The following is a 19569-nucleotide window of genomic DNA, read 5'->3' as shown; positions in this document are numbered from 1 at the left end:
TAATTAAAAATCGACAGTATTGGTTATCTCTTGTCAGGCATACTTTTCAAAAACAAAGCATGTTGTTCTATATATCAGAGCTTGATTTTTTTGTTGTAAGTGCTTAAAGTGTATGAAAAGAGGAAGGACAAAAAGGAACAGCAAGAGAAGAGACACCACAGTTTCCTGACTTGGAGAAATGCTGGTCCCTAACTACAGGGCACATCAATCTACCAGCACAGACATAAGAGCCACAGCTTGAAACCCGCTTTGATGGTAGTATCAGTGAAAAATATAAATAAATTAGGGTAAATTGATTTTTCCCTAGACTCTTAAAATTTTTCCATGGAGGGCTGGAGAGATGGGTCTGCAGGTAAAGACACTCATTGCCAAGCCTGAAAACTGAATTGATTCCCAGAATGCACATTTGTACATTTGGAAGGACTGAACCGACTCCAGAAAGTTGTCCTCTGACCTCCACATATGTGCTGCAGTATGTCTGCCCATAAACACCACACACACACACACACACACACACACACACACACACACACACACATCCTTACATGTGTGTTCCCCCCCCCATCCCTTAAAATAAAATAAGTAAATGCAATTCTTTTCTGAAAAGAATAGAAAACACAAGAGGTCCAAAAATAGACAGAATTTCCACCTAGAATCCCTTAATGCTTAACACTCAAGTTGTATCTATTTCTATAAACACCAAAGACCATGAAATGATTTGTGAGATCAAAACTTCAGTGAGAACTCTCTTTGATAAGAGGCACAAATCCACAAATCCAGTAAAACCCAGATAGAATATATGACTCTCTTTTTGTGTATATGCTATATGGAGGGATGTTTTGGGAAAATGAACAGTGTTTTACACATAAGGTAATGCATTCTGTGAACACTGAACTGCATCCCCATCTTCCCAACCTCATTGATTTTGAGACAGAGTGTCATTAAGTTACCCAGGTTGACTCTGAACTCTCTGTAGCTCTGCAGACCTTTGCCTCAGACTCCCTGGTGGCTGGGATTCACAAGCCTATGCCACCAGGACAGACTGAATCACTCTCATTAGAGTTGTTACACTTAACAGAAACCCCGACAAAGTTTAAAACTCATTCATCTAGATTTCCAAGTGACTGTCCCTTCCAAACCCCTTCCAAAGTCATCTAGCAACAGAGGAACAAATGGGATAATGGTGGTAACATCAGGGTACTGCTAGTGTTGAGAATGTTCCAATTGCATCATAAACTGGTGCTTATTGTACCACACATCAAGAGGCACATGGCTCCTGTACATGCCTTCCTTTTCTATACGCTGTTGTGCATACACACACACACACACACACACACACACACACACACACACACACACACTGCAATATGCTTCACCCATGATGCCAATCACAGTTCTGTCTTTCCTTACACAACTTACTGTTAAGTACAGGAAATCTTATTGCAACTGTGTTGCCACATATTCCTAAGGATGTCAGTCAGAGACAAATAGCTATGCAGACAAGATGCACAGACCTTGCCCATGGCCTTTATTTTTGCTTGGGTTAGGTTGGTTTTTTTCCCAGCCCAATTATAAAAGAAAATAGGGACATTCCTTGTGCGTAAAAGAACAGTGATGAGTACAGAATTGGAAAATATCACTATGTGGAGACAAAACATCCTATTTTGTTGCAAATTAAATGTTTATAATGTCAAATGGAATTGTAACCTAGAGAAATTTCATTCAATAAGAACTCTTCAAACTAGCTGCTAAAGTCAGCAGAGAGCCACAAATGTTTATGTATTTTTTTTCTCTGACAAAGTTTACATCTGAAACTTCCCTATTAAAGAGGAAATATGTATATGGCCTTGATCTTCCTAGATCCTGCATACTCCCACATTTTAACATGCCTTTCTCTCTGGGCACACAGGTAAAACTTAAATCACTGTGCATAGCACATCAAGGTAGAAACGGCAAGCTATGAAAATTATCAATGAACCTTCAACTCCAATGAGGAAATACAGAGAATAAAATGCAAACAATAACTTAACCTTTTGCATTTTTAGGCCTTTATGAGGTATAATTGAACAAAAAAATGCAATACATTTAATAGTCTTACTTTCCTCTTCTTTACAAAACTCCCATTTAAAAAGCCTAATACTACCCATAACAGCTATGAGCTCTCAGTTTGGAAACACAAATATGTAAGTCTTAATGAGTGCAAAGATCAATAATTATGACAATATCTAAGAAACTATGAAAATGACATATAAAGTGAGCATTTCATTATTCCTAAGCATATACATTATTCTTAAATATGTTATTGATGGCCAGGGTGGTGGTGGTGCACGCCTTTAATCCCAGCATTTGGGAGGCAGATATAGGTCTATCTCTGTGAATTTGACACCAGCCTGGTCTACAGAGCTAATTCCAAGACATCTCAGGCTGTTACATAAGAACCCCTGTTTCAAAAAATAAAACAAAACAAAAATTGATTTGAAACAGGCATTTCAAATGGTTCATTTATAAAGAACAGTTTTGTCAGTCAGTCCCAGTATCTTTTATGGTAATTTCAACTTCTTACTCTCAACATCCTGAGTGTGTTCTTTGTCTTCTTTCTGACCTCTGTTGCCTCTGTGGAGAAACCTCATTGGTCTGAGAACCCCCTTGAGGATACATCACTTGTCTCCTCGGACTCCTTGGAGTTTCTTCTTTAGTATTTGACAGTTTGATTTTAATGACTTTTCCATAAAGCCCTTTGGATTCACCCTCGATCTGTCTTGTGAGCTTCTCACGTTAGTCTTTCTATTTCCTTCTTCAGAGTTGGAAAGTTCTTGACCATTGTTTCTTTGAAGGAGTCCTCTGTATTTTGTCTTCTTTCTCTCTTCTTGCAAGGCTTTCATAATAAATACAATGTTTCCCTTAATGGTATCCCATAAATTCTTTTGTGGTTTTTTTAAATCTCTTTGTCATTTTGTTCCTATTGATTGCCTAATAGCTCGTCTTCAAGTCCACCAATTTTCAGCTTTATCAAATCTGTTTTTGAATTTCCCTTGTGAATTTTCAGTTCAGTTGTAGTATTCTTAAGCTCTAAAGTTTCTGTTAGATTATTTTTATTAATAACTCTTTATAGATAACCTAATTTTCTTTATGCAGACCTTACTGATTTTATTTGGTTGTCTGTGTTTTCTTTTAATGTATTGATTGAATTGCTTTAGAATAATTACATGTAATTACATGTAATAATTCAGATGTATGTATCTGAAAACAGCCACTACTCATACTCTCTCCAAATTGGCTTTGTGCTGTGGATGATTGATTGATAAATAAAGTGCTGATTGGCCAGTAGCCAGGCAGGAAGTATAGTCAGGACAAGCAGAGAATTCTGAGAACAGGAAGGCTGAGTCAGGAGTCGCCAGCCAGACACAGGAAGCGAGATGTAAAAGTACCAGTAAGCTTCAAGCCACGTGACAACTTATAGATTAATAGAAATGGGTTAATTTAAGATGTAAGAACTAGATAGCAAGAAGCCTGAGCCATTAGGCCAAACAGTTTAAATAATATAGGCGTCTGTGTGTTTATTTGGGTCTGAGTTGCTGCGGGTCTAAGCAGGACTAGAGAAAACTCCAACTACACATAGTAACTATTTTCTACCAGGAATTATCTTAAGTATAAATGGATTTAGTTCCAAAATCATAATACAAGACTAGCTGAATGTTTTTATTTTAAAAAAAAAAAAGACTGAAAGATGTATCAAAGGCTCTCTTGAGATAGAAGGACATGCACATAAGCTGAAAGGAAAATACTGAGTCCAAGTTCTGTCCAAAGTGCATGTAAAACTTACGTCAGGCAAACTAGATTTTAAGTGAAAATTCTACAAGAGACAGACAACTGTTACATTACATAATGATAGAATGGTCTGTTTTCCACAAGATGTAGAATTGTAAGTGTGTGTACCTCAGGTGATCATGAAAATATAAGTAGTAGGCTGGGAGTGGTGGCACACGCCTTTAATCCCAGTACTTGGAGGCAGAGGCAGGCAGATCTCTGTGAGCTCCAGGTCAGCCTGGTCTATAGAGTTCCAGGACAGTCAGTGTTACATAGAGAGACCCTTTCTCAAAGAAACAAAACAACAACCATACAATATATATCTAACGTTACCAAAATTGAAATGAGAAATAGTAAACTAAAAATAGGAGAGAATTTTAGTATTCCACCTTTAATAATTGATGCATCAAACAGACAGAAGAAGCAGCAGAGCAAAGAACTTAAATAATGCTTCAGGCAACAAACCCACTAGACATAAACAGAGGACTTTATCACCAAACCCCAGAACATACATTCTTCTGAAGGACACACAGAACATTTTCTAGGTAGCTTGTGTTTTAGAGCATAAGACAAGTCCTAATAAAGTTGTCAAGAATGAAATCATAACAAATTATTTGTTTCACCCACAACATAGTGAAACTTCAGTCTATTAGCGAAAAGAAAGCTGGGGAAAAATCCCCAAATGTGTGAATAATCAATGCATCAAGAAAGAAACAAAAGGAAATAAAAAATGAAATGTCTTAAGATGAAAAGAAGACCACACACTAAAATTTTCAATGCAGCACAAGTGGTATTTTACACAGGGACACTTTGCTCAGTCTGGAAGGGGAGGACTGGACCTGCCTGTACTGAATCCAGCAGGTTTAAATGAGTCCCCAGGGGAGTCTTGGCCTTGGAGGAGATGGGAATGGAGGGGAAGGGCTGGGGGGAAGGTAGGGGTGGGGGGGGGGAGGACAGGGGAACCCATGGCTGATATGTAAAATTAAAACACAAATATAATAAATAAAAAAGGAGAAAAAAAAAAGAGGGGATTGGTGGAGAACACCTACATCAGAAAAACAAGCAGCATGCCAACATAACACATCACAAGGAGATAGAGAGAAAGCAGGCTGCAGCCAAGCTTAGTTGAAGGAAAGAGACAATAAAGATGAGAGTAGGAATAAAATAAATAGAAAAAAATAAAGTGGTTGCAAAGGCAAAATTATTTTAATTTTCTTTAAAAGACCAACTAAATTGAAAAGCTGTAGCTAGACTAACTGAACAAGAGACAAAATACTCAACAAAAGTCTGAGACAAAAAAAGGGATGTCATTACTCCACAGCAGGCAGTTAATAGGATGAACTATGGTGCCAACACATTACATTTCCTATAAGAAACACATATATTTCTTGTAGCCTGCAACATATGAAGACTGAGTCATAAAGAAATAGGAAATTTGAACAGACCCATACTAATGAAACTACTTGCGCAGCAGTCAAAAACAAAAGCAAACACCGCAAGATGAGATGTTTCTACTGAGGACAATAAACGTTCATCTGGAGCGGGGCTATGCTAAGCCCTGCAGGGATAATGGATCCACAAAGGAGAAGGACATGGAAGGATTGGACGCTAGTGACAACCCCTGAGATGACGGCATTTGAGAAACAGGCAAAGGGCAGGTTGGTGAGCAGTCGCCTGCTGTTTGGGAGCAGAAGTTAGACAAAATCATGGTGTCACTTTACATTTTCTTCTCACCTCTCTCCTCTGACCCCTGGATCCTCCTGGAATCACATGGGAGCCTCCATCATTTAATAATGTTGGATGGTCTACCTTCAAAGATGCCCACTGAACTGGGTAGAGGGGAGTCGTATTAGTAATTATTTTTTGGACTCAGAAGATATATCTAAGTGTGTATCCAGGTTGAGAACTGTGGATCTTTTTTGGTTTTGTTTTGTTTTTTGATACATGATTCTCTGTGTAGCTTTGTGCCTTTCCTGGAACTCATTCTGTAGCCCAGACTGGTGCTGGGATTAAAGGCGTGTGCCACCACTGCCTGGCAAACTCTGGGTCTTAACAATCACCAAGTCCAAATGAGGCTGACTATGAAATACTGGTGGAGTCCAAGCCTCCTGGCTTGTCTCACTTTTGTGGCTTTACTCAGGCTCTGGTCATTCACTAGTGATGTGGAGCACTGTAGTGTTCTCCTAACATCTCTCCCTAGGACCACCCAAGAGCAGCCTCCAAAAGAAGCTTTCTACAAAATTCACTGGGATAATTTAGTGGCTGCCAGTGAATTTCTCCTCCAGGTGATTCCTGAGGAGGCATAAGGGCCTCCAACACATAAGATGCCTCATATGACCATAAATTCACACTCTCCTGAGTCCCCAAACCTTTGCATATATCATTTACCCTGTCTGGCACCAGCTCTCTTCCCACACTGTTCCCCAGTTTTATTTTTCATTTGAGAATATGTCTTTTTGCTTTCTCATAAGTAATGGTTAAATGGTTCAACAATTTAAAAACTGTTTTATGAAGATTTACCGGGAAGAAACATCCCTATGGTTTTGTTGGAATCTACAGTTGGAAGCATCCCCCAGTTAATTGTTGCTATACTTTCATATCATGTCTTAAACTTAAAATTAATGGCAACAGAGATACTTTGGACACTTCAAAATACACCAAACCATCTTTTAAAGGAACAAAGGAAACAGATATTCAAAAACCTTTAGGAAATCGAGTATAGGGTACTCAAAATAGAAAATATGATGTAGAGGCTAATAGAACAGTGAAGGAAATTGTCAAGAACAGGAAAGTGTCCTTCAGTGTTACAGTGTATAGAGCAGAGTGACAATCCCATAATTTAACAGCTACACAGCTGTCAGTTGTTTACTATAAAATGGTAGTTTTATCTTGCAGTGACAGCTCTCGTGTTTCTTATGGGCACCACTGCTGTCAAAGTCTGGTTTTGAATGTCCCAGAAACCTCATTTGTTAAAAGCTCAGTCTCTAATGCAGCAGGTTTTGGGAGTGAGGAGTTTGGAAGCCTTAGATCATGAGTTAGTTTTGACTATTGCTGGAAGTTGGCTTAGTGGAAATTGTAGGAGGTGGGACCTCATTGGATGAAATAGATCATTGTCAATATTCCTTTGGACAGCTACACTTTATCTGTGGCCCCTTATCTCTTCCCTCTCCTCCCCTTCCCTGCTCTTTCTGCTCCTCCTGCCCCTCCTCCTTTCCCATCCTCTCTCTCTCTCCCCCATGCCGTGCCCTCTCAGTCACCAGGAGGTGATCAACTTTGCTCCACCACACAAAATCCCAACCATGATATCTGCCTCACCAGGGGCCCAAAGTAATGGGGCTAAATGAGCATAGAATGAAACCTCTGTAACCGTGATCCCAAATAAATCTCCGTTTTTAAGTAGGTTATGATGTTGTTGTCCTTTCAATTACTTTGACACAGAGATTAACCCTTCTCAATGCCTAAACATACTGCCTGCTTACCATTGCTCTTTGACCTGTGTTTACAAGGTTTTGGCTCCTCCAAAGTTCCAAAGTGGCCTCTGCTTTTAGCTCTTCCTTAAAAATATTGGTCCCACCTGGATTATAGCCTCAACAAAAGTGGCAACTGGGAGTACCTCTCTGCCATTCCTTCACACTCCAGAAACTAGAAAGGATGTTTCCCTTCTTTCCAGACAGCAGACATCCTTAGGAACCCTTTAATTATACTTGGGGCCACATGTTTCGTCTGTAAAAGGCAGTATAATTTCTTGGTATTTCTGCTGTATCCACCCTGATGCTTTCCACAATATGTGGCTTCTGCTTATAGATCAGGCAGAGGTCTTATCCACAAAACCAACAGTGAAGACATATTACTATCTTTCAAGCTATATCCCCATTTCTTATCTTTATTAAAAGTTTGATGCTTTGAAGTAGAGTTAGACAAAAACCAGCTTTTAAGAATCAACAACAACAAAACAACCTAATGTTTGCTGGGCAGAAACTCTGACTGAGGGGTCAAGGAATAAGGTGAGGAGCTTTTAAACCCAGAGAACAGAAGCTGGTGAGCCATGAAGGCACAGGAACAAAGGCAGCCTCACTAAATCCAGCTTGGCAGAGCTGGTAATTCTGTTCTAGGAAAGGGCTTCACAGACCAATGGCACTCAACACTTGACTTGCATCCTGTTCTTAATTGGTGAAGATTAACAAATAACTCCCTGATTATGGTTTGGCTGCCTGTATCTTTATTCCTAGAAAGAAAAAAAACCTAGTAATTTCAACATGGCTATTGCTATCCAAACATCAATTTTCTTCATACTTAAAAACTGGCACCATGATGTATAAGTCTCTTTCACACAATTTGAGAAGTCCCACTCGATGAGGCTACCTTTGAACGATCAAGCCAGTTAAAAATCCCACCACATGGGGCTGAAGAAAATGGCTCTGTGATTGACAGCCCTTGCTGTGTAAAACCAAAGTTTGAATGCCAACACTTACATGACACCTTAAAACTATCTGTAACTCCAGTACCAGAGATCTGACACTCTTTTCTGGCCTCCATGAGCACACACTGTATTCATGTGGTACAATATACACATGCATGCAAAACACTTATACTCATAAAATAAAAAATAATCCCAGTATGGATGAGGGAGGGGCTACTGAGGCCCCACCCCTTACTAAGGTTCTATTGGTAGTTAATGGCTGCTGGAGGTGGGGAGTCACTTACCTCTGGAGGGTATGGCCATGCCCCTGTAGATAACCTCATACACATGCATATATGGGCATTAATTGGACTCAGTGGGTTAAAAGTAATAATGATAATAATAGAAATCAAAATTTAAATAGAGGACATGAAGTTGACAGGATCCTGGGGGGAATGGACAGTGAACTGAGAGATGTATATGATCAGGATACACTGTATATATGTATGAAATTTTCAAAGAATAAATAAAAATTATTTTTTAAATGAATAAAATAAGAATAAATTAAGGTAAATAAGATCTAGAGTTTCTGTGGCTGAAACCCAGATGGAGCCTAGGATGAATTCACAGCGATGAAAACTGTCTTGAGGTATATGCCTTTTGAGGATTTTAACCTTGCCTAAGACTTTTCTTCTGTCTCCTTTGGAGTTATCTTAAATCATAGATGAGGTTAAAAAAAAATTTATATTGAAATGGCTACCTAGACAGCACTCATTCCTATGAAATTCATCTCAAATGCAAGCCTGGTCCCAAGTAATGAAATGGAATGATAGAAAATATTTGTTTCTTCTCCTTTATTGTCATAAACATTCCTAAGTCCCCAATGACATGGAGCTGCCTAGTCTTATGTTTATGAGGTAATTCATTTCCTTAGAAAGTGCAATTCTTATCTAGTTTGTACAGAAAATGAACCAGATGGCAGGGCTTTAAAAACTGCAAACACTTTACAATGATTATACAACCATTATGTAATAGCTCCTTGCTCTAGTCAGAACTTTTGAACCCTGCTAATTTTATGAACTTTGTGTCGAGCTTTAAGACAGAAGGAAAATAGCCACAATAACAACTGAAGTGATGACTGGTACCCTCCTACTGCTTAATCTAATCCTCGCAGCATCCTTGTGAGGAAGTCATTACTGCTTCCACTTTATGGAAAGAGAACTTGCTCATCATGAGCCATGGAGCCATGACAAGCTCACCCGCCCCACTTCAATAATGCATGTCACATTTCCACACTGCCCAGCTGATGGAGAACAGCAGCTTACTGGATCTCCTGCCAAAGTGCTGGAAGACAGTTTTCTCCTCCAAAATCTCAAGATCTAAGTACACTACTTATTTTACAATATTAAATATATTTTACTAGTCACATTGCCTCCATGTGTCATCATGTTTCAACATTGTTTCAAGTTTTCCAAAGTCTGAGTACTTAACATTGAGCCAGGGTATCAAAATAATTCATAATGTCAATGTTCCACCCCAGGGCAATTCATAGAAATGCATGAAGCTCTGAATACCCCACCCTGAGGACAACAGTTGCTGATTCATCCTCATCAGGATATCCACAGTGTTAGGGGGAAACAGAAGCCCTGAGAAAGCTGGCTTCTGGAAGCCTATTTCATCATTTAGTGGATTATGTGAATAATCAAGTGGTTTATTCTTAACATTTGAACAAGCTTAGGGCTTCCTGGGAAGACATCACTTTAGAAGCTGCTTCTGTATTGTGTAAAGAGTTATAGGATATATATATATATATATATATATATATATATATATATATATATATATATATATACTCTATTCCAAAGAAAGAAAGAGAGAAAGAACATTGGAAATTAATAAACAGAATGATAGAACAGCAGAGAAGTGTGGAGAAACCAAAGGGAGATCTGAGGAAAGACAGAAGAAGTTCAAAGCTCTGGCTGAGGTGCCCCTCTGCATGGGGAGGGGAGGCAGATGCTTGATGAACTTGGCCAGGTGAAGAGATCAGCAGTGTTCCCACAGGTGGGTCTACAACAATTATAAGCCTCACATCCAGGCAAGGGTTCTTGACATTTCTCTGGCAAGAGAGGAATTACATTTTGCCAGTCTCCTTCGCTCAGAGAGCTGTGGTCAGGGGCCATTTTAATGGAGAGCCTATTGTCTAAACCGAGCTACCCCAGAGACCCAAGAACCAGGAAGAAGCATGGCAGAGCCTGATTTAAAAGCAAACAAACAACTGTGTTGGGGAGTGATAGAGAATGGGAGGACCACAGGCAGGCAAAGAGAAAAGGGCAGCCAACAGAAGGCTCAGGCAGTGAAGTGTCCAGGGGAGGCAGTTCAGCCCTCGGTGGTAGGAGGTGACCTCACTACCTGAGAGTGACCCGGGAGTTTGATAGCCCAGAGCCTGGAGTCAACAGGCAGATACAACCTCTGTAGCCATCTACCCACTGTTCATGGCTGTAGAGTCCAGAGAAGCACATGTAATCCAGACCCACATCCCCCAGAAGGATTTTTACTAGATTTTGAAGGTAAGAGAGATAATCCTGCCTGTGAAGATCTCAACAAACTGAGGAGACACCCTTCAATTTAAATATTAGCCACCTATGGATGGACAAACTAGGGACTCTGGAGAGTAGAAGAACCTACTGAGTTCACAGACTAAGTGTGGCAAGCAGAGGCCCCTTATGCACAAAGAAAGGAGGCTGCTGAAGTTAAGGCCATTCCAACAGATGTCAGTATGAGGTCAGCACCAGCAAAAATCATGGGAAAGGCAAGGCACTGCTCCAAATTCAACTGACCCTCCCACCAGGCATCCACCTGCCACCTGTTTAGAACACCCATAAAGAAGCCACACCAACTTGTTGTCTTAGGAAACTAAATTGGAAAATAAAGAAGTGTTCAAAATGATCAAATCCCATCTCACCTGGGGTGGGGGGTGGGAGGGGTGGGGAGGGTGAATGGCAGAGGGAGCAGCAGTAGCAGAGAGGAGGGAATTGCACATGTCCAGTTATCCTGCTGACCTACTGAGCTCTGCCTGTGGCAACTGCTCCCACTGAGGGACGTCTTGACTCTTACCTACTAAAGACGTCCTGGTCAGACAGAAACTGTAGTCAGCTCAGGTTGTGATGATCGATCCTGATCACTAACTTGACTGGATTTAAAGATGGATTATTAAAGCACACTTCTGTCTGTGCCTGTGAAGGTGCTTCCAGATCACTGATGTGTGTGTTTGGGGTGGGGTGGGACATCTGCCCTTGCTGTGAGCAGGACCAAAATAGGATGAGATCTAGATGGAAGAAACAGAGAAAAGCGGGGTGGGGGGTGGGGGTGGGGTGGCGCAGAAAGTGTTCTCTCTCTCTCTCTCTCTCTCTCTCTCTCTCTCTCTCTCTCTCTCCCTCCCTCCCTCCCTCCCTCCCTCCCTCTGAGCATCCTTTGTGATGATATTCCTTCTTTCCACAAACCCAGAATCCAGGGAGTCAACTAGAGGCCGAAGTCTCTAAAGCCATGAGCTAAAGCAACCATTTGTTTGTTTCCCACTGTTTGTGCCGGGTATTTTCTAACAGTAACATAAAAGAAACCATGATATAGACATGAAGCTTAATGGTAGATGTTAATCACTACCAGAGGCTTAAGACACCTCAACAACTACCAATGTTAAACAAACATGAGTACATTGTAATTTATTTGTCCTAACTTTAATTTTCTTAAAAGAGCATGTAAATATTAAAAGCATTGGGGGGGGCGGTGTAGAAATGGCTTCGCATGTAAGAGCTCTTGCTATTCCAAAGGACCCAGGTTCAATTCCCAGAACCCACATAGCAGCTCACAACTGTCTGTAACTCCAGTTCCAGGGCACTGAATGCCCTTTTTGGCCTCTGTGGGCACCAGGTCACAAGTGGTACAAATACATCCATGCAGACAAAAGACTCCTACACATAAAAAAAATTTATATAATAAAAGTAGTTTACTATGGTGATAATTTACAATAGCAGCATGAATAATCCACTTAGCATGATAGGATGTCGGAGGGATCTATGGGGAAAGAAAACTTCTCTTATGTTTTTCATTTGATTATAGAAGTTTAAATTTTAGGTGCATTTGGAGATGACCAAAAAAAAAAATCATTCTTGATGCTATAAAATGGTGTTGATAACATTAAAGCCAATCTAATACTGATTGACATTCTGCAATATTTTGAGCCTACTGAAACACAAGAACAGAAAACAATAAATAAGAAAAATCTCTTCTTGTGGTGTCTGATATCACCTGGCAGTCTGCATCAGATCTGAGCTCCAGGAAAAGCCCTATTGGCTGAAAATGTCAATGGATGCTTTATGCACATAACCCTTGCTTAGCAGAGAACCCAGGGACCTTCCCCATCCGGTGACTTGCTCTGTTCACATTCAACAGCTTTCCAAGCTGCCATCCTTTCTTTCTTCTTTTCCCTTTCCTGTTACAGCCTCTGCTTTTGGTCTACCTCTTGGCTGACTCTATACAACCTCCCATGTCGACTGCATTCTGCAAGGACAGGCCTGTCGATGATGCATTATACCTGGCCATTCCCATGTACCACATGCTTGCAATACCTGCAGAAGTATTTCTAACTAGCTTTCCTGAAGCTTAATGTTTCTTAAACACATTGTTAGACTATTAAATTCTGTTTAGCACATAGCTGTTTTCACAATTAAAATCATCAGATTAATTCCAAATATTTAAAAAAACTGAAAAATGATAATGTTGTCAGGAGTTGATAAGATATGGAACTAGGGCGATGCAGGCTTCTCACTCATTCATCCGGTAACTTTTTCTACTGTCTTAAGTAAGAAGGCCCACCTTTGGAAGTGATAAGTGCTTTGGTCATCATGACATTCTACCCTGACATTTTATTTCAGACCAGGACAACATGAGCTTATCCTTCAGATGTGGATGTTCCCTGAGGGTCTGATGTGTTAAAAGCTTGGTGAAACCCAAGGTGGCACCACCGGGAAGTGGCAGACCCTCAGGAGGCAGGCCTACTGGGCAGCTGTTAGATCCTTGGGGATGGACCTTCACACACTTCCACTCTCTCTTCTCACTCTGCTTCCTGGTTAGTGAAATAAATAGTCTCCTCTGCCATGGTGTCCCACCAAGATGTTGCCTCCACAGAGACCCAAAGCAACAGGCTCACTCAGTTTCCCCCAGAACTTCCAGAACAATGAAGCAAAAGAGAGGTCATGGTTTTTTAAGCTAGTTGGTATTTGCTGGTAGCATTGGAAAACTGATACGATCACATTGGTTATAATTTTCCAATGTGAAGAACTAGTTAGACCCATACGTTTGCAATTGTAACTGCAATGGCAATCCTCTATAGTCTGCATTAAAGCCTTTTGCCCAGATTAGTGCAATATACAAGAAACTTGAGGGTACACTGACCTGGTTCACAGTTTTCAGTCACAAGTCCTGTATAGAGATGGTGGCTGAAGGACAGTGCCACATCTTCTCCTTCCATGTGAACAACCAAGAGGCCCATGGTTGTCCTTGCTGGGACCCCTTGGTCTGTGGCTTTTAACTGCACCCAAATGGGGAAAGATTCTGAAGATGGACTCTGCTGCAGTTTAATTTCACCTGTATACTCATCGATAGAGAAAACTGACTGGGTGTCTGCGAAACTGAAAGTGACAGTTCCGTTGGGCCCTGAATCTGGGTCGCTGGCTCTCAGATGAACAATGGTCTGGTTTAGGGACAGCATGGGGGCAAGGAAAGCATCAATTGGGTTCTCTTCCCAAACAGGATCATTGTCATTAGCATCAGTGACAGATATGACTATAGTCAACATACTGCTCCTTGCCCCCTGGGGACTGCAGTCTCTGGCCACAGCCTGGAATGTGTGCTGAGGTCTGGTTTCTCGATCAAGGACACGGCCCGTTCTCACTGTCCCTGTGACATGATCAACCATGAATGCACCAGAAGATTCCTCCAACAGAGAATATTCTACCTGCCCATTGAGGCCCTCATCTCTGTCCACAGCAGAGAGCACCAGGACCACAGTGCCCACTTCTGCATCTTCTCTCACAGAAGCCTGATGATGAAGCATGGGAAAAGAAGGGCTGTGGTCATTGTCATCCAAAACCCTAACATGCAACTGCATCACAGAGCTTTGAGGTGGATTCCCCAAATCTGAGCACAGGATAATGAGGGTAAAATTGTTGATCTCCTCCCGGTCCAAAGCACGAATTGTTGAGAGTTCTCCTGAGGTTGTATGAATAGAAAAGTACTCGTCCATGTTTCCACCTGTCACAGAAAACAATAGAAAATCCATTTGAAATGGGAAAGTAATAACTCCTTGATAGCTAATATACTTAGTTTAATCATTGAAAATATTTATTTCCTAATTATTGTATCTTAGCACTTTTTAAAGTACTGGGGACAGTTGAGCATGACAAGCACCCTAACTTCTCAACAAGAGTCTTAGAACAAGTGCACCAATCTGGTGTTTTTTGTGTGCATATGTTTTGTTTTGTATTCATACATTTTCCCATATCATTAAGATGTGTATTTTATTGACAGTAAAACAAGATCCAGGAATAAGGACCATTGTTTTGTTTTGGTTTTTGCTATCAATCAAAAACTGATATGTGGAGGCAGACACTGGAGAAATGGATCAGTGGTTAAGAGCACTTGCTGCTCTTCCAGAAGACCCAGTATGTAACACAAATTGCTAAACATTCTTACTAATAAAAAACCCAGAGCCAGATATTGGAGTGAAAACTGAGAGATCAGAGAAGCACAAAGAAGTCAGCCACATTTCTACTGCTAGGAAATCCTCAGCCAAAGAGAGAGCTACTTCCTATATACCTTTCTGTGCCCAGCCATCTTACTTCCTCTCTCCAATGAGCTTCATGACTTCCTCTTTCCACCCAACTCTCACTTCCTGTCTGTCTGTACAGACCTCCAGACCTTTATGATTAACTAGAACTGGGATGACGGGCGTGTGCCACCATGCCTGGCTCTGGTCCCAGTGTGGCCTTGAACTCACAGAGATCCGGATGAATCTCTGCCTCCTGAATGCTAGTATTAAAAGCATATGCTACCACTACCTGACCTCTATGTTTAATATAATGGCTGGCTTTTTCCTCTGATCCCCAGGCAAGCTTTATTTGTTAGAGCACAAATAAAATATCACCACACCAGTATGGTTCCCAGTACTGACATGGCAGCTCACAACCATCTGTAATTCCAGTTCCATGTGATCCAGTGCCCTCCTCTGGCCTCCACGTGCAGTGGAACACATGCATCCATACAGACAGACAAACATACTCAGGCAATAAATAAATCTTTTTAAAAACACTCCAAGAAAATAACAGGTGGATTATACCACTTTTCCAAAGCGTTACTGGCTACTGAGTTTATTTCAGCCGTACCCCATTGCTGTGCTCATCTATGACCCTCTGGCACTACGTGTGTGAGTCTTAACACTTCTGTTAGGCAGCTACACACCTGCGCAGCAAGGATATTTTATTCACCTCTGTATCTTTCAAAATACGTGTTCTTTACTATCTTCCATGGTTCCAACTCTAATAAAAGTTATAATTGAATGCAGAAGGAAAGCATCTCAAAGACATCTATGTAGATTACTGAAGTAAAAACGATTCAAAGACTCATTGGCCATATTCTTAAATGAGTGGTAGGATCAAAGTACTAGGCTCCATGGCATGTGGCCTTGCTAGTTTGTAAGCACTTAAAGCATACAAGAACAAAGTGCTCAGGAATGGAATCGTGTCTTTTTATTTATAAGACACAGCTAATCTACATCCAACATAGAGATGGTCAGATGCATTGTATTGCTGTAGGGTGTCTTTCTGTAGACTATGAATATATGCTATTCTCATTAGTTAGTAAGTAAAGCTGCATTGGCCTATGGAAGGCAAGACGGAGCCAGGTGGGGAAGATTATTATCCAAGAGAGATAATAAAAGGAGAAAGGAGAGTGGGGGAGACACTGTACTGCTCTCCAAGGAGCAATATGTAATGGGACCCAGGTAAAGCCACAGAACACGTGCTGATACATAGATGTGGTGATACACAGATAAATAGAAATGAGTTAATTTAAGATGAAAGAGCTAGCTAGCAAGAGGCCTGCAATATAGGCCATACAGTTGGTGATTAATAGAAGCCTCTGAGTGACTATTTTATAGGAAGTTGCAGGACCATGGGGTTGGGTAGGACTGGAGAAACTTCCAGCTACATTTTAGTGCCTAAATGTGATAGCAAGAATTTCCACCCAAAATCTGAGAAAACTTTTTTTAAAAAAATGATTCTAATATGGAGTTAAAAACAGCTTCATAGTTATGTCTTTCTGGGCAAGTGTTTCCCATAGTTGGCGGTGAGCATGGATCCCTCAGAGTTGGCAATAAAGGTACCTCTGCCATATTGGGAAGGTGAGGTGAGCGGAGCCAGCAGCCAGGGCTGCCTCTTTGGTTCTAGACACACTATAGTTTAAATCAATGGTCAAAAAATGATTAAAGATTCACAATAAGACAGCTTCAGATGGAATAAAACTCTTAAATGGCTTATAGTGTGTGTAAAAATGTACATAGGCTTGGAAAAGGAACAGAGACAGTTATATAAAAAAAATAGATAGTTTTAAAAATAAAATATTTAAAGAGACAATAAGGATAATATAAAAGGATGGAAAGAATCTGGATACTGTATATTATTGCATTGTTTTTGGGATTTTTAACTGCAGAAATACATTTGATTGTAAAGGCTACTTAGTCAAATCAGTGCATATATTTTAAAGGTATCTTGACTTTAAAATTTATATTTGATGATACATTGCTTTGGAAAAGAGGTTCTTCTTATGTTTCCACAGAAGGCGAGAACCTGTGGATTGCTTCCAGGCTAATATGGTTTGATCAACCAAGACCCCCTGAAAGGTCAATATAGCCTCACAGACTATTACAGTGAAGATTTCACTATAATTCTTAATTTTCTCAGGATCCCCATAAGATTACCAGCACCCCCAATCAACAGGAAGTAGTATGAGCAGCTACACCCAAATTCCCAAAATATTGTTTATATATATTTATTTAAAGGAGGATTATTGTAAATGCAATCTCTTTCTATAGAAGAAAAGGGGATGTGGATATGATAGGATAAACAGATAAATTATCGAATCTACTTTTAAGGAGCAACAACTTGTTTAAAATGTTTTACATTGCTATGGATTTTGGTTTATTGATACAAAGTTAAAGTTAATTTTGTTATACTGTATATGTATTTATATTCTTGTTTAAGATGTTATGTTTATGCAACTCATTTACATTGTAATGTATAAATAACTAAGAAATACAGGTTAATAATTACTCTTCTATGATAGTCAAATTTATAGTCATGTTAGTTACGTTTTTTAGATATACAAAGATATATTTCCATTAGGTAGGTAATCTTCAAACACTTCAAAGTCCTACAAAAATATGGCATTTAAAATATTTTAAGATCTTAGACTTTTCTGGACAATGAGACACATCTGCTTCTGCCAGCACCAATTACTTCAAAGAGGATGACAGGCACCAAAGAAACTCATTATGGAGTCTGCTTTCTTTGTGGCAAAAGTTAGCCACTGGGCAAAAAAGTGCCCTTGCCTTGAATGTTTGACAGGATGCTGTATAAACTGGACAGGCAGGACCAAAAGGAAAATGATCACTCAATTCTGCCAAAACAAGGTGAGATGATCCTTCAGGTTCCTGCTTCACAGAGGAGACTGCCAGACATTCTGCAGGATACAAGTGACTGAGAGACTCTAGGCCTGTAGGCTGAAGAAGGATGCCCCCATGTTGCAGAGGAACTTTGGGTGCCTGTCCAGGCATCCAGATGTGTCTGTCATTCTAGATTTTTGCAAGTTGTTTACAATGCACTTCCTGTTTACTTAGTAATATTATATCCTTCTGGGGTCTTTGATGGAATTGAAGACTAGATAGTTATAAGTATAGCTTTCCTTAGTCATGATAAAAGGAAAATTAGGCATAAAACTTTAGATTCACAAAATAGGAGAGATGGTAGCATATTTTCTAATTTTGCCAAATATAAATAGACTAGATATTGTAACAGTAATTCCTGGTTGATAACTACTTTGTTATATATAATTTTACTATGTTAAAATTAAAATCTTCCTTTTTATTAGACAGAAAAGGGGAAGTGCTGCGGGATGTTTTTCTGTACTCTATGAATATATGGTGTTCCCATTGGTTAGTAAATAAAGCTACATTGGCCTATGGCAAGGCAGGATGGAGCCAAGCAGGAAAATCCAAGAGAGATAATAAGAGGAGAAAGGAGGGAGGGAGGAGATGTGAAACTGCCATACAAGGAGCAACATGTAATGGGATGCAGGTAAAGCCACAGAACATGTGGCAATACATAAATAAATAGAAATGCGTTAATTGAAGATGAAAGAGCTAGCTAGCAAGAAGCCTGCCGTAGGCCATGCAGTTGGTAATTAATATAAACCTCTGAGTGATTATTTTATAAGTGGCTACAGGGCAACAGAACCGGGTAGGATAGGAGAAACTTCTGCTACATTGTATGATATTTGTGATTGAGAAATAAATTCATTTGGTCAACAAACATTCAGTGAGGTCCTATTATCTGCCAATTATGAACTCCTACTTTATACTATAAATATGCATGATATTGGAACTATCAGGAAGAGTTAGGCATATGATCTAGCTCCCAAGAACTTATAGTCTAGGAAAGATAGGTCAGGATCCAGACATTAGGGCATGCTCTTAGTACACATATTCAGGTGGCATGGGTACACAGGGGTCCAACAGTGTATAGAGTGTTATTGTGGCCACAAAATGCCACTGGAAACAATAAAATCCAAATTCACCCTTCAATGGGAAGAAACAAGACTACAAGTTTTGGAGACAGTGTTCTGTGTAAAGTAAAGACTGTGTAAAGTACCATAAATATGAGCACTTAGTAGCTGAAATGTCTTGTAGATTCCCTTGGAGTTTGCTGTATAATATAAGAAAGGGGTTGTCACAAGTAAAGACATGGATTTGAGAGGAAAGCAGGGTCAAACCACAAATGGTTTATACTTCACTGCAGAACCTAAAGGGGAGAACTGGAAGGATTTTAGGCTGAGCTAGGATTCAGGTTTCTGCTTTAGGAGGAAGACTGAGGAATCAAGGTAAGAGTTTATGAGAACATTGAGGTTTAGGAGGCAGTTATATAATCTGCACTTGAGCAAGCAGGAAGAAGAAGACTCTAAAATAATAGGCACACAGAGGAAATTGGCACATTCTAAGAGTATAAAGGTGGAAAAACAAGACACAGGAAGGAAAC

At 40.1% G+C, this 19569-nt stretch overlaps 1 protein-coding gene across 2 annotated transcripts in view; it reads right to left on the bottom strand.

Moving 5' to 3' along the window:
• Nucleotides 1-19569, bottom strand: part of Dchs2 (dachsous cadherin-related 2) — a 216929-nt gene that overhangs the window by 32705 nt on the left and 164655 nt on the right. For both annotated transcript variants that reach the window (XM_036191045.1, XM_036191046.1), the window contains exon 13: nt 13658-14515. In XM_036191045.1, the coding sequence (XP_036046938.1) occupies nt 13658-14515 (858 nt within the window). The remainder of the gene's footprint in view (nt 1-13657; nt 14516-19569) is intronic.

The sequence above is a fragment of the Onychomys torridus genome, chromosome 6 (genome assembly GCF_903995425.1).
Source record: "Onychomys torridus chromosome 6, mOncTor1.1, whole genome shotgun sequence".
In the NCBI taxonomy this organism is placed as follows: Eukaryota; Metazoa; Chordata; class Mammalia; order Rodentia; family Cricetidae; genus Onychomys; species Onychomys torridus.
The sequence above is the reverse complement of the archived record's forward strand: the minus strand, read 5'-3'. Positions and strand labels throughout refer to the sequence as shown.